The sequence below is a fragment of the Bubalus bubalis genome, chromosome 7 (genome assembly GCF_019923935.1).
Source record: "Bubalus bubalis isolate 160015118507 breed Murrah chromosome 7, NDDB_SH_1, whole genome shotgun sequence".
Classification (NCBI taxonomy): Eukaryota; Metazoa; Chordata; class Mammalia; order Artiodactyla; family Bovidae; genus Bubalus; species Bubalus bubalis.
This window is the reverse complement of record NC_059163.1, coordinates 61,817,821-61,845,351: the sequence shown is the minus strand read 5'-3', so window position 1 is coordinate 61,845,351 and position 27,531 is coordinate 61,817,821. Positions and strand designations below refer to the sequence as shown.

Genomic DNA, 27,531 nt, shown 5'->3' with positions numbered 1-27,531 from the left:
TGTAGGAGGAAGAAAGAAATTAAATGAGGTAAAGGTGTCGAATAGATTAATTTCTATAGCAAAATGAAAACCTGTTCTATTTTGATGCTAATAAGACCAGAAAGACATAGAAGTCTGCATTTTGTAAAAATACTTTTATGTAATTATAAGATATGAAGGGCAGAGTTAGGACCCAATATTTATGCTTCCCCAAATTCATATGTTGAAACCTATCTACACAGTATTAGGAAGTTTGGGGCCTTTGGGAGGTAATTAGGATTAGATGAGGTCATGAGGGTGGGATCTTCAGGAATGGAATTCACATCCTTGAAAGAGTCACAGAGGGCTTCCCTGATGGCTCAGTGGTAAAGAATTCGCCAGCCAATGCAGGAGATGCTGGGTAGATACCTGGGGGGGAAGATCCCCTAGAGTAGAAAATGGCAACCCACTTCAGTATCCTTGCCTGGGAAATCCCATGGACAGAGGAGGCTGGCAGGCTACAATCCATAGGGTCACAAAGAGTCGCATATGACTTGGCAACTAAAGAACAACCACAACAAAGAGTCACAGAGAACTTGCTTCCTCCCTCTGCTCTCCACCCTGGGAAGATACAAGAAGTCCCCTGTCTATAGCCTGGAGGAGGACTCTCAGCAGAACTTGGCCAGGCTGACATCTGATGTTAGACTTCTAGTCTTCAGAATGTGAGAGATTAATTTCTGTTTATGAGCCATCCATCTGCCAAAGCAGGAGACGCAAGAGACTCAGGTTTGATCCCTGAATCAGGAAGATTCCCTGGACAAGCAAATGGCAACCTGCTCCAGTATTCTTGCCTGGAAAATTTCATGGACAGAGGAGCCTGGTGGGCTACAGTCCATGGGGTCACAAAGAGTTGGACACGACTGAGCACACATATACCATGAGCCACCCAGGTTACTGTAGTAGCCAGAACATACCAAAACGTCATCACAAAAACAGAAACGTAGACTAGCTGGTACAATTCAGAACTTACGGATTTGTCACTACTAGTTAAGAGTCTGCAATCATACCAGTTAGCGTTACCACGTTTAAGAGCCGTACCAACCTCCCCAACTTTTTTTTTTTTTTTAAATTAGAAGTAAAACTAACCTGTACTCAAATCCAGTATGATAAGTCACTACATACAAAGGGGCTCTGTTCCGAGAGCACACTCATAAATCCAGTTTGTTCATAAGCCCTACAAAGTTAGTCTAGGTATCCAACCCAATGAGCTATACAGTACTGTACTATAATAGGTTTATAATATTTTTTAACACAAATAATACATAAAAAACAAATTCAAAAATAAAAGTTTTAATGTTACAGTACAGTACCTTGAAAAGTACAGTACAACAGCTGGCATACAGGGGCTGGCATGGAATAAACAGGCAAGAAGAATTAACTGACTTCAGGAGGAAGAAGAGGTGGGAGATGGTACAGCTGAAGGACCATCAGCAATAGGAGACAGAGGGAAAGCTGAAATTTCACTCATGCCTGATGATGGCACAGGTTCTGGTTCCTTGCTGGGTTCAATTCCATCTACTCGCTTGAAAAAACAATCCAGTAATGTCTGGGTGGTAGCTCTTTTTTTTTCTTCTCATCATAGATGGCATGGTGGCACTGGACTGCATTCTGAATGGCTGTTGGAAGATTTGTGTACTGTTCTATATTGAGTCTTGTGCCTTAAAAACAGTTACTTCTCTTATAAAGAAAATCCCTTGCCATTTCCTGAATTGTGACTCTCTTCAGTTCTTTAATTACTTTTTCTTTCTCTTGTCTCTCTTCATTGTTTCTCTGGGACTCCAATTCCATCAGGTCTTCATTAATAAGCCTCTTGTGTTGACAGCAAGGAGTTCAATGAAGTTATCTTCTTGCAGATCTAGCTTCAGCTTCTCGCTGAGGGTTACTAAGTTGCCAAAGATGGACTCCTCCTCTACCTTCTCAAATCCAAGAAAATCATGAACAAATTGTAGGCAGAGGTTCTCCCAAACCCCATTCATGGTGGCAGCAGTAACCTCACGCCAAGGGAAGTAAAAAAAAAAAAATCAATGGCCTTGTAGATGTTAAAGTCCTTCCAAAATTGTTTCAAGGTTGTTCCTGATTCATCATTCACCTTTACTGCCTGATAAAGACTGTGTCATAAGTAATATTTCTTGAAAGTTGCTATAATGGTCCACAGGTTGGGTGAGCAACATATTATTCAGTGGAAGATGCACTGCTTTGAAGATGGGATGAAAACCATCCATGAGTGGGGAGTGGCCTGGAGCACTGTCAAGCCACAAAAGAATGTCCTCCAAGTAATATTTCTATCCCTTTGGGATACTGTGGTGGAAAAATCAATCTTGGAAGATGCCCTATGTAACCTAGGCTTTGGGGTTACTCTTCCACACAATAGGAAGAGAGCCCCTGGCTTTATTTTTAAGGGCTCTTGGGTTCTCTGAATGATAAACTAAGAGAGGTCTCCGCTTAATATCACCAGAAGCATTGCCACCAAACAACATAATTAGCCTATCCTTTGTTGCTTTATAGCCTGGCATCAACTTTTCTCTGTACAGATGTAACTTCGGCCTGGCATCCTCTTCCAGTACAGCCCTGTCTTATCCATATTAAAAACCTGCTTGGGTAAATATGTGTCTTCAGCAATAATTCCCTAAACCATTTCAGGAAATTCCCAGAAAGCTATCTGCACTCACTGCCTAGTGACTTTTATGTTGTGAAGGTTGGCTCTAGCCTTGAACTGATGAAACCAGCTGTTGCTAACATTAAAAAATGCACCCTCTAATTTTCACAGTATTTCTTCTTCAAGCCTTCATAAAGACTTTTCACTTTCTCTTGAATCAGCATTAAACTGCGTGGCCCTCCACACTGATGCTGATCCTGCATCCACACACTGAGTTCTCCATCTCCTCCATCACTCTTGCACGTTTCTTTGATATTATCATTGACATCATCGCACAGCAGACGTCACATGTTCCATGATCTTGTCCTTGCTCTTTAGAATTGTGCTGATGGTCAAACAATTAATGTCATAAGAATGAACGATGTCTATCATCTTTTCACCTCACTCCACTCTCTCAATTATTTTCACTTTTGTTTCCATGGTTATCACTTGGCACAGAATAGCAGTACTGTTACATCACTGCTGTTTTTAGGCTTGCTTCCAGACACCCTGAGCTTGAAATAAAGATACTGTACTACTGTACTCTATGCTGCTAAGTCGCTTTAGTCGTGTCCGACTCTGTGCGACCCCATAGACGGCAGCCCACCAGGCTCCCCCGTCCCTGGGATTCTCCAGGCAAGAACACTGGAGTGGGTTGCCATTTCCTTCTCCAATGTATGAAAGTGAAAAGTGAAAGTGAAGTCGCTCAGTCGTAGCCGACTCTTAGCGACCCCATGGACTGCAGCCTGCCAGGCTCCTCCGTCCACAGGATTTTCCAGGCAAGGGTACTGGAGTGGGGTGCCATTGCCTTCTCCGACTCTACTCTATACAGTACAGTAAAGCACACAAAAGCAAAACCAACGGTAGAGGATGTATGCATGTGGCAGTGCATGCCAGACACATGAACTAACTTACGTGATTGGACATGCAAAGGCACATTCATATATTTGAAAGTTTGCATCTTGCAGATTCATATGTAGGACACTTACTGGATTTAATAAATATGTGAACTGGAGGCAAGTTACTTAATTTCTTTGAGCTCTTTCCTCATTTGTAAAATTCAAATGATAATATAACTCATGGAGAAGTTAAAAAAAGTTTTAAATCAGTTTTGGTATGTAAGGAGCTCAGTTAATAAAATACATGATTAATAAATAGTAATGGTTATTATGAATATGAATTAGAAAAGCTGTGGTAAATTTCATCTAATAAAATTTGAATTCTCTGCTTTCAGAGTTGGTTTATAGACTGTGTGGCAGGAAATCTCTTTCTAATCTGTCAGCTAATGTCAACATAACAGAAAAATCAAAGTTTCAAAATGAAAGTTTTCTGAGATGTCAAACAAGTTCAGAGAGTTTCTTCCATAGTTCCCCCTTGTTAGCTAACTTCTGACTTAACCTTACATGTACCTGTCTTCTCCCAGTTGGATAGCAAATATCATTATTAGAAGTATTTTTTTATATTTGTTTTCCAATATTATGGCAAAATAGGTGAGGATTTTAACAAGCACACAATCTCAGAGCTTGCACTTCTTGAATGCCCAGAGAACTTTCAAATGTAAACATAACTCAGGATGATTCACCATCTATCCAAAAATTAGGAAAACACCCAAGCATGACAATAAAACAAACAAACAAAAACTTAAAAAGAAGAATCATTACTGCAGAATCTTTACCTTGATACAATCAAAATAACCACCTAATATCACAGTGCTACCCACTGGAAAAATCTGATCGTGGCACTTGGTCTACATATTCTTCTTTCTATTCTGCAATAACATGTTAGTAGATTCTGCATTTAGCTACCCATTTTTTACATTTTCAAGTAACACCTGTGCCATAATAATTGTCCTTTAACCACTTGAATTTTCAATCATAGTTGGAATGTGAAATAGCAGCACCTACCATTATAGTGTTTAATTGTGTCAATGGTTAAGAATCTCTTCACTACAAGATAAGCAGAGCCAGGTTCAGCTAATGAACTCCATCGAAGCACCTGTTCCAACACATTTTCTGTGTAGTGAAGAGGACGTTCTGCAAAAAAAAATAAAATTACCAAAAAAATCTTAACTTTTTTTGATTATAAAATTTAAAATGTCCTTTTAAAAAGTTCTGTGCATTACAAGCATGACTCTATCTTATAGTACACAAGAATAGTGCTAGGACTACATACAGGATACCTGGAACAGCATTAATCACGTAATAAAATTCACTGTATAAATAAATCTGTACAGGGACATCTGTTTGTTATTAAACTACTTTTTAAAAAATTCAGAGGTGTTATTCTTTAGATGGGGCTTCCCTGGTAGCTCAGCTGGTAAAGAATCTGCCTGCAATGCAGGAGACCCCGGTTTGATTCCTGAGTTGGGAAGATCCCCTGGAGAAGGGATAGGCTATGGGCTCCAGTATTCATGTGCTTCCCTGGTGGCTCTGACAGTAAAGAATCTGCCTGCAATGTGGGAGACCTGGGTTTGATCCCTGGTTGGGAAGATCCCCTGGAGGAAGGCATGGCAACCCACTCAAGTATTCTTGTCTGGAGAATTTCCATGGACAGAGGAGCCTGGCAGGCTACATACAGTACATGGGGTTGCAAAAAGTCAGTCACAACTGAGCAACCAAGCTCAGCAGAGCATAGCACTCTTTATATAAAAATCTCAGAAAAAAGCTACCTTTCTGTAAAACAAATTAGTGAATTACTCTACTTTTTAATTTAAACAACATTCTAGTTTGCTTATGGAAAAATGCCTGTTTGCATACACAATTAAATATTTGTAAAAGTACTAGTAACTGGTCCAGTACTAAGTATAAATCCTTTGTTTATCCCAACAAGACTAGCATAATTTCTGATCAACACTAGTGAACAACTTATAGCTGATAATCAACTTATATGAAATTATAAAGTATAACTTTAAAAAGAATAGAAGATAATCCTTATCAAACAGTACTGAGTAATTTCTGTTTAACTATTAGTGGAAATATCAATCAGAAACATGCAGCAATATTATCCATTAACAGTTCATATAATAGGTTAACAAGCAAAAAGTTGGTCACATCTTTACAATTTCTCTTTGATAAATACTCATCCATATATATTCTGTTTTATGCAACCATACTTTAAAATATATCACAAGTTCTTAACATAGAGTTAATTAACCAGAAAACCCCACAGGTTTTTAGAATTACAATCAAATTTTCATAGGAAAGTTTTTTGCTGATCAAAATATGCATGTGTGTGCATGCGTGCTCAGTCATGTCTGACTCTTTGCAACCCCATGAACTGTAGCCAGCCAGGATCCTCTGTCCATGGATTTTCCAGGCAAGAATATGGAGTGAGTTGTCATTTCCTATTCCCAACCTCAGGATCAAACCCGAGTCTCCTGCATTGGCAGGTGGCTTCTTTCCCACTAGTGCCACCTGGGAAGCCTGGTCAAAATATGCTAATCACTTAATAAAATCTTGTAACAGATGCATATGCTGGGGGAGAAAAAACTCAAGTCTTTTCATAGTGTACTGAAAACAGCATAATTGAAATAGCAAGAACATAAACTCTAATGTGAAGATGTTGATGTAAGTTTGCTGGCACCACAGCCTTTATAAGTCAACTCAACTCTTTCATAACCTCCTACTAGGGTTTTTGTAGTCTATATCAACAGCATCACACTTGTATATTACCCATGTATACACAAAGTCACAAGTAATAAAAAAGACCAAATGTATCACATTCTCTTTAGTACTGGTCTCCCTTTTATTAGCACAGCATTCTGGAACTTGTTTTTTTCCTTCCAGTGTAAATAACTAGATTTTTTGCTTTCTATTCAATACAGTGAAATGCAGTTCTGCATTCTGTGCATCTTGGTGTAAGCCTAGGCTTTATGAGGTGATTGCAAACAACAACAAAAAAAAACACAGAACAACTAATTCATACATCTTGGAGACAAACCTATTTCCTATTTATAAATATATCCCTTTCACAGAGCAGAGTGCTGAGTACATAATAGATGTTCAATAATAAATACTTGTGGAATAAAATACCTTACAAATTTCTATGGCATCCATAAATTAACAGTAAATAATTGTAAATGGATCAGCAGACATATATACTTCTTTGAAAATCAGGGAAAATCTTTTGTGCTACTTTAATCCTGTTTTTTAAAATAAATTTATAAAAGGTTTGGCAAAAATCATGGGACACTACTTGCAAAACTCTGGGATGCTACTTACCCTGTTAACAGTTGCCATTTCTAGAATAACAACTATGTATCAACATAATATACACTGGCTACCTTAGATCAATTGCTGTTTTCAACTCTTACAACACTTTTCATTACAAATTATCATTATTTATATTACATATTAAAGAACCCAAGAATCAGAGAGGCTCATCTACTTGCCTAAAATCAAACAGCTGATTCAAGTGAGGAACAGAGATTTGATTCTCAAATCTATCTGACTTTACAGCCCCAAGCTCCAAATCATAACTATTACACTTGGTTTTACTTTGTACAGATATGTAAACCTCCCCATGATGATTTTCACGTATGTAATTTTGGGGAAAAAGTATCAACTCACCAAGATATTTCTGAGGACAAAAGGTAATATATGCAAAGTGAAAAACAATGCCAATTCACACTTTCTCCTTCACTTTCCTATCCTTAGTGAGAAGATAGTAAGTAAATAAGATAGTTTCAACATCCTTTATGTCAAGAAATTTATCATACTGCAGTTGGCTTGGAGGTAGGAATGCTATTCTTAACTGCAAAACTACCTGGATTGAAATAAAAGCTTACTCTCCTTTATTATAAGAATTTGTAATGAGACTTCCAAATATTAGAACATTTCTATTAAAGAGGGTCACTATTACCAGTAGATACAATAGTGATACCTCAAAGGTACTCTTAGTTATACTGAAATATATCACAGCAGAGAGAGAAGCAAATATAGATTTGCAAAAATTAGCCAAGTATATTTTTCACATCAGTATTAATTCAAGAGAATGAAAATCCTGAAGATCCAAGTTCCTGCATAAAAATTGAGCTGAAAAATAGGATGAAAAGATAAATACTTATTAGACTGTCAAATGACACAATTATAAAAGAGTTAAGAGACAGGAAAAATGGACTGAGTCATCAAATGTTGTTGGAATATAAATTCCTAAAAGTAAACAAGGTTTTGTTAATAGTTACATTTACAACCATCTGTCATGATAAATTACGTAAGTCAGCTGGCATTAGGGTATTACTAGGGAAAACAAAAACAAAAACCCGATTTGTACACTGTTTATCCCTGGAGGAGGGGATGGCAATCCACTTCAGTATTCTTGGCTGGAGAATCACATGGAGAGAGGAACCTGGTGGGCTACAGTCTACAGGGTCATGAAAAGAGGGACATGGCTGTAGTGACTTAGCGTGCACCCACTCACACTATCTAGAGCATTAAATTTTTTGCTGAAAATTCATTGTGATTATTTAAGAACAGGGTGTGGAGGTGGTTCTTTAGCTAGCTAGGTCATGTTCTCAATATTTTAAAATCTTGTCTGTAGAATTAAAACTGGCCGGCCTCGTTAAACAGAGAACTATTCATTTCCACCTGAAACAATTGGTGTTATCCTTAAATTTCTGGCAGTAATGACATAGGATTTCCAGAGACAATTATGACTTCCTTAATAATTAAAATTTTAGTGTCAAATCTAGAGCCTTGCAAATCTCTCAGAGGATGACAGCACCCTGTCAATCAAGAGAAGGACCAGAAAGACTCTGAATAAAAATGAACTGATCTTCCATCTCATGGTAGATATGAGCAGGAAGAGAACATTTCGTTATGATGCTGCTATGTATAAAGTAGCTACTTCACCAACTTGAGCCTCTCAGTGAGGAAGCCCACTTAAATGAGGCCCATGAGCAGTTAACTTTTTTCAGCATATGAAGGAACTAAGGGATAGAGTGCTACATTGGTAGGGTACCGGTTCATTCTTAAAGTGAAGCATTAAAATACCAGAAGTATGGTAAAAAATGATACCCTTTCCCAAGGTGGGTTTCAGCTTGTCCTGGCCATCAAGGACCCAGTGGCACCAGGACCCACTGGCGGCAGTGGGTCAAGAATGCCTGGCATCTTTCAAAGGATGAGACAAAGACTTGTTATCTGTCTAGTACAAGTGTCCAATGTCTCAGACACTCATTTAGAAGGAAATCCTACTTATAAACTAACAGCTTTAACTGTTATCTAACTAGTTTATCTAACTAGCCTTAATAAAAATTCTCAAAATATTTTATATGGATTTAACATGATGTATTTTTTCCATGAATCTTGACTACTACAAAAGCAAAAAAAAAAAAAATAATAATTGTGCTTTGTCAGAATTTTGCTAAGAGTTGTTTACCACCTGCTGTGGCTTGGATGTTTCCCCACTCCCCCAATTCACAGGCTGAAATAATTCCCAATGTAACAGTATTAGATGGAGGGGCTTTGGGAGGTGATTAAATCATGAGGGTGGAGTCCCCCTAAATGGGTTTGTTGTTGTTTAGTTGCTAAGTTGTGTCTGACTCTGTGACCCCATGGACTGTAGCCCACCAGCCTCCTTTGTCCATGGGATTTCCCAGGCAAGAATACTGGAATGTGTTGCCATTTTCTTCTCCAGGGGATCTTCCCGACCCAGGGATTGAACTTGTGTCTGCTGCACTTGCAGGCAGATTCTTTACCGGTGAGCCACCAGGGAAGCCCCAGTGGGCTTAATGCTCTTATATAAAAGGAATCCCACAAAGTTCCATTTCATCATGTGAAGATTCAGTGAAAAGATGGCCATCTCTCATCCAAGAAGCAGCTCCTCACCAAGCAACAAGTCTGCTGGCACTTTGGTCTTGGACTTCCTAGCCTCCAGAAATGTAAGAAATAAATTTCTCCTGTGAAATTCTGTTGTGAAATGAAGTGAAGTGAAGTCTCTCAGTCGTGTCCGACTCTTTGTGACCCCATGGACTATAGCCTGCCAGTGTGCTCCACCCGTGGGATTTTCCAGGCAAGAGTACTGGAGTGGGTTGCCATTTCCTTCTCCAGGGGATCTTCCCAACCCAGGGATCGAACCCAGGCCTACCCACACTGTAGGCAGATACTTTACCGTCTGAGCCACCAGGGAAGATCCCAATTCTGTTATAGCAGGCTAAACAAACTAAGATACCATTTCACCAATGATGGCAATTCTGCTAATGATACATGAGTCACAAATTGACATGCTTATATCAGTCTGAATTTGTAGCTATCATATCTATGATAATTCCATTTATAAACTTAAGAATCTATTTTCATTATCTTCAATCATATAAGAAGGTCAGAGCACTTACATGGGCTTCCCTGGTGGCTCAGATGGTAAAAAATCTCCCTCCCTGGTTTTGATCCCTGGGTCAGGAATAGCTCCTGGAGAAGGGAATGCTACCCACTCTAGTAGAGTCTCTCAAGATAATAAAGGGAACAAACAAAATATCTATTATACAAAGGAGGTATTGGAAATGACTAGGTAGAGAACTATTGTTTTAAAGTTTACAGGCAGTGAAAATAAAATTCAGCACTTTTGGTTCACTTGCTTATTTATTCATTTACTTATTTATTTTTGGTTGCTTTGGTTACTTGGAGTATTTATATTTACATTAGAAAAAGCACCAATTCCCTGCTGACATTCTTCCTATCAACCACAATCTTATGGACTACGAACACCTTCACTTTTATCTTCTTTTTACATTTCACTTTATCTTCCCTGCATGTTACTAGAAATAAAGCTCTTAACATTTCAGAAGGTCAGGTGGCTCCACAGGTCCCATCTGCTCCAGTAAGTCAACATAATCACAGGTCCCTTTGTTGCTTTCTTAGCTATGTTCCTCTAAAAGCAGTAAAAATAATCTTAGTTTTCTCTTTGGGCAATTTCAACTTGAATGGTTGACCAAACATTAAGACCATGCCAAATTTGAATTCCTAACTCCATCAGATGTACTCTTTCTTGATGTACATGGGGTGTTCCTTTGATTATGTATCTGGACATTTACCAGTCAAAACAGCTTGAAGTCTCCTAGTCTTTTTATAGTTTCATCAACTTTTCTTTAATTAGTGAGAAGGAACCAAAAAGAAACAACAACAACACCCGACTCCAGTATTACCATTTGTGATATACTAATTGGCACATGCAAGTTGATAATTAGTCATTTTCAGGATAAGCATCCCTTCATTTTCCCAGAAGAAATTTAAAAACAGTGTTTCGAGATATAGTGCAATCTCTGTACCAGCTACATATATAATTCCTTCCTATCCTCACCCATTTGGGTTATTCCTCTCATTTTGGAGAACCAATGCCCAAAGGCACAGACCTCCAGAACTGAGAGATGGGGATATCCTTTAACTCAACCCTTGAGAGAAACAGGGGTAGGGAGAGGATGACTACCCCAAATCCATGATTCATTGTTCTGCTGTTGACTTCCTAAAAAATCAACAGCAACAGAAGCATAGAGGAGACCATCAGCTATCTAAGAGCTAAGGAGGCCTTTGAGATCTCCCAGTGGTTGCTCGTCTACAAGAATATTTGTAAATAATGCCACTGTCAACACTGGGCAACAGGTATCTTTTCAAATCACATTTTTTGTCTTTTCCAGATGATATGCACCCATGAGTGGAACTGCTAGATCAGACAGTAATTCTATTCTTAGTTTTTTTGAGGAACCTCCACACTGTTTTCCATAGTGCCTATACCAATTTACATAATCAACAGTATACTAAGGTTCTTGTTTTCTCCACATCCTCACCAACATTTGCTATTTATAGACTTTTTGATGACAGCCATTTTGACAACTGTGAGATGATATGTCATTGTGGTTTTGATTTAGCAATACATTTCCCTGATGATTAGTGATGCTGAGCCTCTTTTCATGCACTGGTTGGCCATCTGCATGTTTCCTTTGGAAACATGTCTATTCAGATCTTCTGCCCATTTTTAATTGTTTGTGGGTTTTGTGTTTTTTTTTTTGCTGTTGATCTGTAGGGGTTATTTAGATATTTTGGCTATTAACCTCTTAACAGATGTATGATTTGCAAATACTTTCTCCCATTCGGTAGGCAGTCTTTTCATTTTTGTTGATGGTTTTCTTTGCTGTATACAAGCTATGAAGTTTAATTCAGTTTAGTTGCTCAGTCGTGTCCAACTTTTTGTGACCACATGGACCGCAGCACACCAGATATCCCTGTCCATCAGCAACTCCCGGAGTTTACCCAAACTCATGTACATTGAGTCGGTGATGCCATCCAACCATCTCATCGTCTGTCGTGCCCTTCTCCTCCTGCCTTCAATCTTTCCCAGCATCAGGGTCTTTTCAAATGAGTTAGCTCTTCACATCAGGTGGCCGAAGTATTGGAGTTTCAGCTTCAACATCAGTCCTTCCAATGAACACTCAGGACTGATCTCCTTTAGGACGGACTGGTTGGATCGCCTTGAAGTCCAAGGGACTCTCAAAAGTCTTCTCCAACACCACAGTTCAAAAGCATCAATTCTTCAGCACTATTTATTTTTTCTTTTGTTTCTATTGCCTTGGAAGACAGACCCAAAAGATATTGCTACAATTTATGTCAAAGAGTATTCTGCCTACATTCTAGGAGTGTTAAGGTTTCAGGTCTTACATTTAAGTCTTGAATCCATTTTAAATTTATTTTTGTATACAGTGTAAGAAAATGTTCTAATTTGATTCTTTTACATGTGGCTGTCCAGTTTTTCCAGTACAACTTATTGATGAGACTGTTTTTCTCTAATAATGAAAAGGTTTTAAATTGTTTTAAAATAATATGAACCTATTTGTGATTTACAAAGATAATTTAGGCAGTAGTGCTGACAGCTATCTTCTACTCACAAATAAAGCTGGTAACCTACCCACTTCTTGAAATTAAACAACCAAAGTCAAGACTTTACCACTACTGAACTATACAGTTATACAAAATTGTGCTTCACTTATGCAAAAGATTTTAATTGTATGCTGCTGCTAAGTCGCTTCAGTCGTGTCCGACTCTGTGTGACCCCATAGACAGCAGCCCACCAGGATCCCCCGTCCCTGGGATTTTCCAAACAAGAACACTGGAGTGGGTTGCCATTTCCTTCTCCAATGCATGAACGTGAAAAGTGAAAGTGAAGTCGCTCAGTCATGTCTGACTCTTAGTGACCCCATGGACTGCAGCCCACCAGGCTCCTCCATCCATGGGACCTTCCAGGCAAGAGTACTGGAGTGGGGTGCTACTGCCTTCTCCGTTTCATTGTATAGCAACTGTTATTAGGCCCTGTTGTCAGAGATAAAAACTGTACTAGAGATAGAAACAGAGTCCCTTGTTCCCTCTAAAGAGCTCTCAAGAAAGACAAAAATAAATCCATGTGATAGGCACCATAAAAAACAAACCAAAAAAAAACGACAAGACAAAGTGTGATGGAACCCTTAGTCTGGGTTTTAAAGGAGGTAAACAAGGGGGCCAGAAGGGGAGGAATAAAGGCGCACTTGGGCAGCACCTTGTGTGTTAGTCAAGCACAAGGTATAGAGGGGATTGTCCTCTCTAGTGATTGTCTTATAAAGAAAGCAAAATGAGAAAAGATGGTAAAAAAGAGCAGAGCAGCAGCAGAAACCCACTGTTTGGGGATAGACAGGCGAAGAAGAATTGACAAATGAGATAAAATAATTCCAGCACTAGGAAGAGAATCAAAGCAGCAATGAAAACAGAGTGAATGCGTTTTGAGTAAAAGGGAATGGTTATTAGCAATAAATGCTACAGTGAGAACAAGCAAAGTAAAGCCAGAAGCAAACCCACTGGACTTGGCAGGTGGGGGCTGCTGGAGTCATTGGGCAAAACACCTTTTATGAGAGGCCAGACTTAGCCTGACTATGGGGGGACAGGGTGAACTGACACCAAAGGACCAGTGTCACTGAATCCCGGCAATGAATATTGGAAAGTAGTGTTTTAAAAAAATTACATTTTTAAAGAATAGTGCGTGATAAAAAGAATAAAGGAATAAAAACATCAAGATGGAATAATGAAAGACAAAGTATTTGATAATCCCATTTCATTCTAACACTGATTATAAGACTCTTAGTAATATGCAATGAGGTATTTTTAATGTTCAGTTTTAATTTTTGTATTGAGCTTGCAGGTGGCAAGAGATTTTACTTTTGGCAGTTTGACATCTATACTTGAAAGAGTCCCAAGACCTAAGCAGGTATCAACTAGACAGATGGTCAAGATACAAAGACATTCTGCATCTTTTTTTTTCCCTAGAGGTCTTTAAAACCAAATGGTGTCATAAGAATGTTAGGCTTATTATTCTTGGGGTGGTCAATGCATTTTAAAAGCTCTCTTTATTCTTCTGTACCTGAGATTAAAAAAAAAGGACAAAATATCTGATCCACTCTACTAAAGATAGATGACAAAGTAAAAAACTAAAAAGGAACCTTCTAGGCTTAAAACAAAATTAGTTTTTAAAATAATAATCTTTTAAATCAGTATCCTTGTTAAATAAGTAGCATACAGGAATAACGTGGAATAAGCTGGGTGGTGGTGGTGACATTTAGAATATTGGTACAAATCACACTGCCTGTTCTTAAAAATGAAGCCGTATTTCCTGAGGCAGCAACATACACAACTAATATTTTACACTATAAACTTACAGTCAATAAAACAATCTAATTATTTTAATAATAAAATCATAGGAGGGCAACCTCAAGTAGCACCAACATATATCAATGCATTTCACATAACAGGATGTGAAACTTTATAAAAACATAAAATGTTAGTAATGATTTTTCAGAAAAATAGTGTTTCTTCATACTCTAAGGAATTTAAAAATCCCTAGCATAAGAACCACTTACCGAGCTCTTCATTTTCTATGACTTCAAATGTGGCCCAGATATCATCTTTTGTTGGAATTATATTTTTTATTGCTAATATGTCATTAGTTAACTCTTCTGCTTCCATCACAGGAGATATCTGCAAGAGAAGCAAAATTTCTTCAGAATATACGTCAAACGCAGAAGTGGCCTTATGCTAGGGTGGTAACACCTGCCCGCCATCTACCACCTAATGATAGTATAAGTGTCCTCTTAGTACGTGTAACTAGTTTCTCTAAGCACCTAGGGCAAACAGCTTATTCAGATCTTATCCATAATGCAATACATTTTCATGTATGTGTAAAAAGTGCCTATATAATCGGGAAGAATTTTTTTGTTTTTAACTCAGTGAACAATTAAATAACTCAAAAAGGGAAGATACCTATTCATACTCAGAAAGACCTTCCACAGATATTGCATCCTATGGCCTTGTAGGCAAAAATCTTTTCACTCAGTTCTATAACCAGCAGTCCAAAATGGCTCATTCAGTTTGGGCTCTAAATTATACACAGTTGACTGCGGTCCACCATGCCAAAAAGCCCCAGGCTTAGTGGTGTGTGGTGTGCCCTGCCATGCCAAGTGACAGATGCTGGGACGCCAAAGTCTGCTTTCATGCCAAGGGCAGAACCTGCAGAGTCAGCCTGGGGGTCGGCTCTCCGAGAGTCTCAGAGCCTCGGACCCTGCATAAGTACACCACCTTCTTCAGGGACTTTGGGGATTTCTCATTTGCTTTCTCCCTGTTTTTGTTTTTACCAGTCTTACAGGCATGCTGGCCAAAAGCAAGTTGGTTTTCTCCAATTAGAATTTAGTTACAATGCTAAAAAATAGAACATGATTTAAGCATGAGAATACTGCAGCTGCAACCTCGTTTCCACATTTTCAGTACAAGTATGCACCTCTTAAAAATTTCTTACAGAATGTGCTCATTTCCACTTCTCCTGTCCCTTATTGATCATAAACATATTGCACATATATAAATAATATAAAACATCTTTCATTAGAGGTAACTCATATAGTCTGTCTTTTGGAGTTCGTGGAATACCTTTGGAATATATTAGGCTTCCCTGGTGGCTCAGATGGTCAAGAATCTGCCTGAAAAGTGGGAGACCTGGGTTCAATTCCTGGGTCAGGAGGGTCCCCTGAAGAAGGGAATGGCTACCCACTCCAGTATTCTTGACTGGAGAGAGCCTAGCGGGCTACAGTCCATGGGGTCGCAAAGAGTTGGGACATGACTGAGCGACTAACACTGACTTGGAATATATTAATGATGCAGTGAAGTCCATTATTTGCTGTTTAGAAAAGCTCAATGTAGTACAACCTTAAAAGAAAAAAAAAATTAGCATATGGCAAAAGCAGAGCATTTTAAGGAATAGAAACCTTAGTAGATGAATGATTTCAGTGATGTCACTCATCAGAATGGCTTTACAATTTTTTAAGAAGTATAGCCCTTCCTTACAAAGAAATAAATTACTGAGAAACAAAACTAGTGAAATAGTTGGCAGGGAGTTCCTCAGGTTGACACAGGAATGGAAGATTGGAACTCATTTCCTTGTTCCAGGTGATACCCAAGGCCCCTCTTCAGAACACCTTGAACTCTACAAAACACACTTTGGAATTAATTACTATAAGTGATACACAAACTGATATAATGAACATCAGACTTGGAATATCATGACTAATGTTTGCATCCAGGCCTTAATGTTATTAATTCCCATTTCTACTCATCTGAACGTGAAACATCACTGCTTCACCTACCTCCTTGGGTTGAGGTAATGATTGACTGAAATAAATATAAGAGCTGTGCAAAGTTTTAAGCACTAACTGGATGTTTATTTTTGTATAGTTTTTGCTATGTTTTTCAAGAGAATTTAGTTTGTAGGTGAAACTGGACACTCTTACGTGAATATACTTAAAATACAAATTTTGCTCAATTTTAATAACTTCTGGTATGGCTCTATTAGATAAAATGAACTAGTGAAGAGTTTATGGGTAAGTGGAGTTAAGTCATGTGCTTTGACTATCCCTTTCAGCATAAGTGATAGACATATGCCGAGATATCTCTACTACTTTCTCATGTCCCCTGTGATCAACATCACATGTTCAGCGTAACAAACAGATGTGGCCAAGGAGTGCAAGGCAGCTCGTGTTAGTCCCACAGCTGAGTAACCAGTGTCAAAGAATCATATGTGATCATTTGTGCGTGTGCGTGCTTAGTCGCTCAGTTTGTCTAACCCTTTGCAACCCCATGGGCTGTACCCTCCAGGCTCTTCCGTCCATGGGATTGTCCAGGCAACCATACTGGAATGGATTGTCATTGCTTCCTCTAGGGGATCTTCCTGACCCAGGTATCGAATCTGCGTCTTCTGCACCGCAGGTGGATTCTTTACCACTGTGCCAACTGAGAATATCCTTGTATGTAATCATTAAACATATATAAAATAATAATTACAGTATCTCTGACATAACTAAATTCCAGAAATATTTAATGTTAAGACTCTGTTTTATCTTGCACTTTGAAAAAGCTAAGAAGCTAAAACTGAATTTCTACTGTTAGATGGCAGCATGTCTATCCTATGCACAAAGAAAGCAGTCTTACTCTCTTAAGGCTGACTAAGTACAGACTATGGTAACATGAAAAGGATCTTTTAAATTCAAAACAAATGGTTAACTAAAGTTACCAAGGAAGAGTTATTTCATATTCCAGTACACTGAAATATTGGAAGCTAAAGTCTAGGATTGGCTTTCCTAGTGGCTCAGCAGTAAAGAATCCACCTGCCAATGCAGGAGATGCAGGTTCAATCCCTGGGTTTGGAAGATTCCCTGGAGAAGGGAATGGGTACCCACTCAGGTATTCCTGGCAGGAGAATCTCAAGGACAGAGGAGGCTGGTGGGCCATGGAGTTGCAAAAAGTTAGACACAACTTAGTGACAAAACAACAACAACAAAGTCTAGGATACAAGAGTGGGAGATTTATATACTAGTTGTTATTTATTAAGCACTTATGTACCATGTGGCTATGGTTTTTCCTGTGGTCATGAATGGATGTGAGAGTTGGACTATAAAGAAAGCTGAGCACCAAAGAATTGATGCTTTTGTACTGTGGTGTTGGAGAAGACTCATGAGAGTCCCTTGGACTGCAAGGAGATCCAACCAGTCCATCCTAAAGGAAATCAGTCCTGAATATTCAATGGAAGGACTGATGCTAAAGCTTCAATACTTTGGCCACCTGATGCCAAGAACTGACTCATTTGAAAAGACCCTGATGCTGGGAAAGATTGAAGGTGGGAGAAGAAGGGGATGAAAGAGGATGAGATGGTTGGATGGCATCACCGACTCAATGGACATCAGTCTGAGTGAATTCCAGGAGTTGGTGAGGGACAGGGAGGCCTGGTATGCTGCAGTCCATGAGGTCGCAAAGAGTTGGACATGACTTAGCGACTGAACTGAACTGACTATGTACCATGATATCTGCTAAGTGTTTTATAGGCAGGATCTTACCAAGTCCTCAAATTAATGCTATTATATAAATTCTGTAATCTTCCCTCATTAGAAAGGTAAGAAGATAGAGACTCAGATGGGAGTATATCCGTTGCCTCATGTCAAGAAGGTAGGAAGACGAGTAGCAGATGTTAGAGCTCAGGCTGTTCTATAGAACCTATAGAACATCCTAACCACAACCAAAAGAACATAGGGTGGTCTCCAAATGACTAAAACATGGGATTCCCAGAGGATATTGGCAGGAAGAGTCAAACTTGTCATGATTTGAATTGGACATATAAAATAAGATAGAAAAAACAATGGAAAATTCAAGATATGCAGACTAATGCTAACACTTATGATTTTCAACAGTATTCTTTACATTCCATATTTGGGACTCACCCGAATTATAATACTGCAGTCAGGTTCCTTTCTTTCTACATATACTTCAATTAACAAATCTCCAGCCTGGGAAACCTAAAAAGGGCAGATGCGAAGACAGCAAATATAAGTATGTTGCAAGGACATACACAATACTTAAGATGGTTCAAAAGTCCTAGTCATATTTCTAAAAATTTTATAATAATGAAAGGGGATCATTCTCCCTGTTAACAACATAATGATACCCATTTTCTGGATACAGTTAAGGATGTGGTATCTACACAAATGATATAATCAGCAAACACAATCACATACCATTTTTCTTGTCTTTGACTCAAAAGTATTGTGTCCTCATATACCCTTAACTGGCTACAGTAGAAACAGAGATGGTAAGGCCAAAAATTGAAATTTGAAGATAAATTAGGTCAGGGCTGTATTAAAATTACAAATAGAAAATGTATATTTAGCAACAAAATTTAAAAGTGAAGTGACAGAATATAAGAAGATAATAAAGTTTTTACTTTAATTACCTTTAGCCAAACATCAAGTGCTAGGTTATTTGGGTCCCTACTACACCTAAGAAGACTCACTATGTGAAGAAAACACAAGGCAGGCAACACAAAGCATAAGATGTCACTACGTAGATTGACACAATAATGTGAAGAAGATTAACAAAGAACCGAACAAATCTACGAAAAATATTTTGAGTTGCTTTTTTCAGAAACTCCCTTAAGTAATCACTCAGAAGTCACATCCATCACTCATTTTTAGAGAAAGATCATAATGGAGAAATGATCATTTCAAAGTTAAATTTGCCTCAGAATAAAACCTGCGGAGTAAATTTATGGGGCAAACATTAAAAATGTACTTTGAAGAGCTGTTCATAGTTATTCTGACACTACAGGCTTAGCAAAGCTTATTTCCAATTTTTCTTCCCTATGTTTAGAGCTACATAAAAATGCTAGGGAAGAAAAGATACAGTTGACATTTTTACTTTCCCCTGTGTTTGTATAAACAACTCTCCGGGAAGGACACATTTTAAAAATTAAAAAAGCAAACACAAAGAATTCATAGAGTGTAGCCAAAAACAAGAATAGCTCAGAAAATCAAACAGGGATAAGACTTAGAGTCTGTCAGAAAACTACTTCAGACAAGTTTTGAATGGACTGGAGAAAAACTCCAGCAAAACAACAGATTTTTTCCAAACTGTTCTACTTTTCTTCCGAATAGCTTTATTTTATAGACAATTCTTTTCTTATTTTAGCAATACTTACTTCTACTTAATTAGAAAGTGTTCAAGACTCATTTCTTTATTGTAGTATGAATACAAATGATAAAACTGCAGAATGGTACTCATACTTTATCCAATAACAATACAGATAGTGCTCCCAAAGATTACCCTTAGGCTCGCACAGTCTTTTGTTTCATATCTGAAACTCTCTCCAAAAAGCAAGAATCCAAGAGAACCAACTGCTAATGGGCCACATTTTTTTAGTGTTACTGCCACTCCTCTGGAGGCTGCATTAATTACTTTGGGTCAAAATGGAGGAAACAATTTCTTACGGAATTAATGTCACAGTAGTGGGCTTTCCTGGTGGCTCAGATGGTAAAGAATCTGCCTGCAGTGTGCGAGACCTGGGTTCGATCCCTGGGTCGGGAATAATCTCTGGAGGAGGGAATGACTACCCACTTCAGTATTGTTGCCTGGAGGATTCCATGGCCAGTGGAGCCTGGCAGGCTATAGTCCATGGGTTCACAAAGAGTCAGACATGACTGAGTGACTAACACTTTCACTTTTCACTGGTACTAGGGGATCTATGCATTTGAATGAAAGCCTTTCCTCATCTCCCTCATATGGAATGATAGCTCTGACAATTTCTCTAAATTAGTTGTGTGTATTTCAGGGTTTGATTAATAAGAAAGCATTCACCTGATATTCTGAGTGTACCTACAAAGAGAATTTATTTGACCCATTTGTCTTATCTACACTGGTACCCTGAATCCACTATAATTGCTAGTTATTAGAAGACAAAGCCAGCCTCCAAAAAGTCCAGTGAATATTCATCAAACAAGGAAAGGTACCCTGGAAAAGCAGTAGTGCAACCTGAACACACAAATTCAATACGATGCAACCGAGGAAAGTTAGGAAGATTAGAAAAGTCAACTTAAGAAATAAATTAACATGTTATGAAGTGCACAATAGAAACAGTCCCACTACTGCAATCATCCAAGAGTATGCAAAGCAAAAGCATGTAAGAAATAACTTATAATTTCAAAAGCATGATAGAAAGAATCATTAGGGAGTCTGAATTTTCTGTTTATTTTAGTATTTATTTTGACTTTAAATGCTTCCTTTGAAATCCACTACTATTTTCAATAGTGCTTCATAAATGAAAACTGATTTCAGAAAGGACATTGTGATAAGACTGGAACTGACTTTTCCATCTATGTTTTGAAAACATTACATTAGCATACTTTGGCATTTTGTATGTGTCATGCTACAGAATTTCACAACTGTTTTATGTAGGTTTTTTTTTTCCATTAGTTTTACTTTGCTTCAAATAGGAATTTGAAAATAAACACAACAAATGTTTACTTACAATGAAAGTTTTTGTTTTGTTTTGTTTTTTGTTTTTAATTTTTTCAAATTGGAGATCTAACTATTACTACTCACTTGAGTGTCTTTCCACTTGGTAATAAAGCTATTCTCTATGTCCATTTGTTTGACTTGGTCTTCTTTAACCTGTTTAAAATATAATTTGGGACATTCTAATAAAACACAAGGAGTGATGGTACTCATCCTCACATAACTTTCTTCAGGAATTTAAAGACTGACATGTTAAAAATAAATGAGAATGGCCATCTTCATCAGCGGGGGCCCACACAGCCAGGGCAGCCAACAAGATAGAGACTCATAAAGTTCAGAATATCTTATGATGATACCACTTTAGGCTCCACATTCCATCAGTGGCATCCCCTTTGCTGAAGTGCACTAATAAGCAAAGTGGCTGATGAAGGGTTCAACCAAGTTTATGTACATTGGGAGTAAAGACTTCTTTTATCAGAAATGTTCATTAAGGGCTTATGAAGTTTCCACCATTTGGTTAAAGTTGGACTTAACAAAACTACGTAGATAAACATTGTTACTACTATAACAGTACAAAAACAGAAAATCAAGAGAGCATGCAAAGCCACACATTTTTTTTTTCAAAGTCTTTCATTTCTCAGCATCAGAACTATTGTGAAGACATTGCTATTGATCAAAAACAGTGGACACATAAAGGAAGAGATAAAAAGCAGATCAAGGAGCAAAGAGAATTCAACAATTGTTCATTCATACATAAATTAAGATATGAAATTTGTTATTTTATTAAAATATACTTTCTTTTCCTTTTTTAAGCAATCTTGTGATGAGTTATTATAAGAATGTATGAACTACAAAAGTTAACCTATTACATTAACCTATTTGATCATCTGGTAAAGACACAATTCTGGAAAACAAGGGGTCTTGTACAAGACTACTTAACAGAATGCCTGGAAAGGTTTAATGACAACATTGAGATGGCAGAAACAGTCAAGCAGTGGAAATGGACCTTTGACCCAGGTCCCCTACATCTCCCCACCATATTCAAATCCTAGGCTTATTTCCTCTGTTTTTACTCCTTTGAAATAAAAAAATTATCCCTATTCTAAGAGTTTTCTGATAAAACATGAAAATATGAACTTCATAAAATAGCAAACTGAAAAGTCAAATAGTTAGAATAGAGATGACTTAATAAAAACCACAGAATATTACTTCAGAATTTTTTTTCCAATTCATGCACAACTAAATAAAAACTCTAAAATGCTTTCAACTACAAAATTTATCAGCCTGATGTAATTTACTGAATTTGTGAATTTCATACTTTCACACCTCTAAGTAGACATACTTAATGCATACACATACTGAGAAAAAAAACATAAAAACATTATAAATAGAAATATTCTGTGCAACAGATACCAGATGGTAAAAAAGCTTTAAAAGCAGCCAAATTTAAATGAATGGTTATAGCTTAAAATGCTAGTTACATCTGAAAAGTGAAGGATCATGTACCTATCTTTATATTTAAATATTCCTAAAGACATGAATAAAGACATCCTAAAATATATATTTTTGTTTGCAAACAATAACATCAAAACTATTTTAACAAGGGCAGGATATAAAATATTTACCTCAAAAATTTCAACATAATTATTAATTAAGTCCTCGATTACATTCACTTCTTCACTAGTTTGTCCCTTAGTTTGAAAGAAACAGGAGGAAAAAACCAAGGCCAAATTGTGGGCACTCATGTGATTGATTTCTGAGCATTTCTGAACCCTGTTAGAGAAAAGCAGTACTTGTTACAACATATTTCTATGTGAAAATTTCATAAAACTTATGTCTTCATGTTCATTTATCCTCTTTTATTTTTTAAACACAAACATATTGAAAGTCACTGATACTAAAGGTGGAGTGGTGATTTAAATAAAAATACACAGTTCTTTCCTCCAAGTATCCTTCAGGTTTACGAACATTAGAAAAGACTACTGTCAAAGATATTACTACAAGTTACAAAGCAGTACTTGCTCATCGCTTTAGAAGAAGGCCCCCCCTCCCCAATATCCAGACAGTTCTACAGATGGGACAACCTGTAGCTAAGGCATAAAGGTGTGCTTGCAGAAAGGTGTCAAATGACTTGTAGGATGAAAGCATAAATAAAAGAGGGACAGAGGGCAGTAGGTAAGCAGGAAATAAGGCAAGAATGGCAAATTGGGAGATAAAGTAAAGAGTTCCAAATTCAAAGTTCAGGGCAACTGTTGAATTTCCCAGCACATCCTTACCAGGTGAGAAAATGGTCAAAGTGTTTGAATGGTTACTCAAAATAAGACACCTCTCAGAAAGCAATGACTTTTTACAATGAACAGACTGAAGAGAGTCAATTCTCCCAATCAGTAGGCTACAACACCAGTTTTACAAAGAACTTTCAAGTATTCATGAATGTTTAAGTTCAAAGTAATTAAGAAAAAAACCATAGCCATCACCCCAATAAAAGGAAATTTACAATGATAAAAATGCAGAACTCTAACCGATGCCCATGGAAATATCAGTTAATTCTATCACTGACTGTAGACATACTGCTGTTAAGTCGCTTCAGTCATGTCCGACTCTGTGCGACCCCATAGACGGCAGCCCACCAGGCTCCCCTGTCCCTGGGATTCTCCAGGCAAGAACACTGGAGTGGGTTGCCATTTCCTTCTCCAATGCATGAAAGTGAAAAGTGAAAGTGAAGTCGCTCAGTCATGTCTGACTCTTAGCGACCCCATGGACTGCAGCCCACCAGGCTCCTCCGCCCATGGGATTTTCCAGACCAAGAGTACTGGAGTGGGGTGCCATTGCCTTCTCCAGACTATAGACATAACAGCTGCTCAATTGCCTGTCTAATTACATTTGTGAATTTCTAAAATACATGCTAAAAAAGGGAGATCAACTCTATCTAAGGAATAAAGCAAGACTAGGTAGGTACACCTAACTATAAAGAGCGAAGATTCTAGTAGATACAAGAAAAATAAGGAAATATGACAGCAATATATATGATAGTGTAAGAAACAATGAAATACCAAATTGCATAGGGGAGACAGAGCAAGCTTGATCATCATGTATGATTTATAAGATGCAAAAGGCATTGCAAGTTAATAGAGGAGGATGTCATAATTGTGGGCATCCCTCTCAAAACCACTCTGTATTTTTTTTTCATCACACTAGACTGTAAATATTTGGAAATTTTATCTGCAAGTCTGCCTCTGTTACTATTAGAATCTAAACATCTCACAGAGACTTTGTGTTGACCATACTGTGGTGGTGGCGGTTTAGTCTTAAGTTGTGTCCAACTCTTTGTGACCCCATGGACTGTAGCCTGCCAGGCTCCTCTGTCATGAGTTTTCCTAGGTGAGGATACTGGAGTGGGCTGAGGAGTGTGTTGCCATCTCCTTCTGCAGGGGATCTTCCCGACCTGGGGATCGAACATGCCTCTCCTGCTTGGCAGATGGATTCTTTACCACCGAGCCACTAGGAAAGCCCCTAATCACACTGCAGTGTGTAACACAAATATATATAGTGAAGGGAATTAAGTCAATATTAGTCATGGAAGAAATGATGTTATCTAGGGCACGGATAGAAGTAAATGCTAAATCAATCTGACTTTATCCACACTGACCTCTCAAACTTTGACGACATTATCAAATATTCTCATCTCTCCTGAGCATTCTCCTCTAGCACTTATCACCTCTTCAGTTTCTGTAACTGCCTGAATTACTGGCATAAATATGTCCACTATGTATTTTCCTTTTCTTCTTTTACTTCCCTGCTCCCACACTAGCATCTGCAAGTGTCCCATATTCAGCCAGTTTACTCTCTTCCCACTCAGGTTTTCACATCAGAAGTCTGCCGGGGTCCAGCCCCGGCTGATCCAGGGTATTCGAAGCGGGGACGGCGTTGGCGAGGGTCAGGATACAATAGCTTCAATTAGATATTAATTAAAGATATAAAGAGTAATAGAATAAGGATAGCTCAGTAGGAAAATTCAGTGGAGAAAAGAGGCTGAGTAGCTTGGTTTACGCGGGAGACCAATAAAACTTCAAGACAAGAAGTTTGCACCACTTACGTAGGCCACAGGCGTCCTTCCGTTCTCCCAAAGGAGACGAGACACTGAGGCCTCCCCGGTCAGATCTTAGAAGCCCAGGCATAATTAGTAAGCATGGTGGGTTCCGCGCTCCAGATGGAGACTCAGCCAGAGTGAGAGAGAGACATGGGGAGACCAGTCTTTCGAGGAACTGATCCCAATTGTTTATTTTCCATGGTCTACTTTTATACACTGAGATGTTATGCAAAAGTCATGCGGGGTCAGCAGTCCTGACTTTTATCAAAGTCAGGTGCTTCATACAAATGTATACAGAGGTCTTAGGGGTGTTACATCATCTTCTGGCCAGGGGGCCTGCTGACAATTTATGACCCTCTCCTTGTGACAGCGGTCAGTCAACCAGGACACTTATTTCTCCAGGGGTGATTATTCTTAAAATAGATGCCACCCAAATAAAGTTACATTCCTATAGGGTGAGGGTGTAGTGGGTTTTAGTTCAGGAAAGAATTTACTTAGCCTAAGGTCTAATGTGATTTATATCAAAGGTTAATACTTATTTCTTCTATATATTCATTAATGTGTGTAAGGGCAGGGGATGTGGAGACTTAGCAGTAAACATTGGCTCAACAAATGAAAAACCCTTCACCAACACAATTTCTAATCAGCCCACTATACTTATACTAATGGTTTTCTAACTTTTCTAAGGAACCTGTTTTTAGAAGGTTTAAAGCATCTCGTGCCTCTCACAGTTGGGAGGCTGTGAGCAATCACATGTGGCTGGACAAGCCTGTCAGGCAGGCTAGAGAACCTTCAGAGGAGTTTGTAAGTTGAAACACTCCTGTCACGTCCAGGAATTATTATTAACTGGAGCTCTAAGTTAACTCCTTCTCCGAAAGAGGTGGTGGGGGACAGCCCCCCGTAAAGTCAGAGGTGTAGGTAAGAGCACAAAGTAGTAAAGTAGGCAGGCTCTGGTTATGGGGGTAGATGCTCGAGGATTTCCAGGGGGACTCCTGAGGCTCGATCCCACCTTTGCGTATGTCAAGCCTCCTTCCTCATGACCTTTGCCATGGGCGGAGTGCCTCACGCCGGCCCCCAACAGAAGTCCACAGAAATTGTGTCTTAAGTAGGTTTCTCTGCCTCTGTTCTAACCTTTTCCAATCAATCTCAGGACATGGGTTATCATCCTAAAACAGATTGGATCAGTCACTCCTTATCACGTAAAGGAATGAAATCCAAATATTTTTGCACAATGAACAGAGCCTTTCACAGCCTGATGCCAGCCAGCTACAAACCATCTCATCTTCTAGCACACATGTTTCCTGAAAATATCCCTCACTCATGTCTTGTACTTAATTTTCTGTCATGCCCAGTTCATTTATCCTTTTAGATCTGAACCATCACCTGGATCTCAACACACAATGATGTATCACGCGATCCTTCCTCTTTATTTCATGTCGTATGCTCAAGTTCTCTGTTTTAAAATCCGTGCTGGCAGTGCTGTGTTTTCCTAAAATGTATAAATGCCCTGCAGCGTCCCTGTAAGTCCCCATCCCCACTGTGATGTCTCAGGGTTCCTTGGTGCTATTTAGAGTCTTGCAGTCTTAAGACTATTTTTGTTATTCATGTACTATTAGCAATCATTTCTGTTCGCATGGACTCTTAGTGGGCATTGTATATAGTAGGAACAAAAATAAACATTAGTTAAACAAAGGATAGGAAGCAGCTCATTATCTGAAATTCAAGTATGAATAAAGAAGTTTAAGAATTATATGTAACTCAATGTTTAAAATATTAACTGATCATTGTAGCAGCAGGTGACATATTGAAATTTGTGAAGAAAAAAAAATCTGTCCCAGTGTCTCTTAGGCATAGAGATAGGACTGCACAGTATATCGACTATATTTGTATGACACAATAAGAAAATCAGATGCATAGTAATGGAGTTTACATGCATGAGAAGTAATGATTGGAAAAGAAAGATAAAGACAAAAGACAAATTGTGGAGATTTAGGAATCTAAACTTCAACTAAGGTATTTTTAGTAGAATTCAGCTTTAGAGAAATTTATTCAAGGGAATATTGCATCCATGCAAGAAGCTGCCAACAATATATTCCTTAAGCAGTATTTACACTGATTTAAGTTTCAGTAATGATTCTTGCTCATAGCAAAATAAACCTTAAGTTTGTTGACTTAAAATGTTATTCCCAAACACCCTGATTTTTCAGATGTCATTTCTCAAGCTACCATTTTATTCCTCCTAGCCTTCCAAATGCAGGGGACTACATGCCCTGACATAGAAAATGTGTTTGACTTTTGAAATTTCCCTTATCTAATCAATAGTCTGACATCAAAATGTTTAAAATTCCTGTTTAAGTACTGGATGTATTTGAGAAGCTGATATATGATTATTTCTAATCCATTTAAGAAATTCTCCAGGGCTATTTATTTGAAATGTATCTTAATTGCATTAAGAGACA

The 27,531-nt window shown here is 38.2% G+C and overlaps 1 protein-coding gene across 12 annotated transcripts in view; it reads right to left on the bottom strand.

Annotated features, from left to right (window-relative positions):
* The window catches only part of ARAP2 (ArfGAP with RhoGAP domain, ankyrin repeat and PH domain 2), a 199,676-nt gene that overhangs the window by 37,485 nt on the left and 134,660 nt on the right, over positions 1–27,531 (bottom strand). For 10 of the 12 annotated variants that reach the window (XM_044946011.2, XM_044946016.2, XM_044946014.2 and 7 more), the window contains 5 exons: positions 22,608–22,755; positions 21,070–21,138; positions 18,417–18,491; positions 14,520–14,637; positions 4,558–4,686 (listed from right to left, as the gene is read on the bottom strand). In XM_044946011.2, the coding sequence (XP_044801946.2) occupies positions 4,558–4,686; positions 14,520–14,637; positions 18,417–18,491; positions 21,070–21,138; positions 22,608–22,755 (539 nt within the window). Of the gene's footprint in view, positions 1–1,292; positions 3,000–4,557; positions 4,687–14,519; positions 14,638–18,416; positions 18,492–21,069; positions 21,139–22,607; positions 22,756–27,531 lie in introns of those variants that run through there. The other 2 variants (XM_025290199.3, XM_044946013.2) reach the window with 2 other exon arrangements.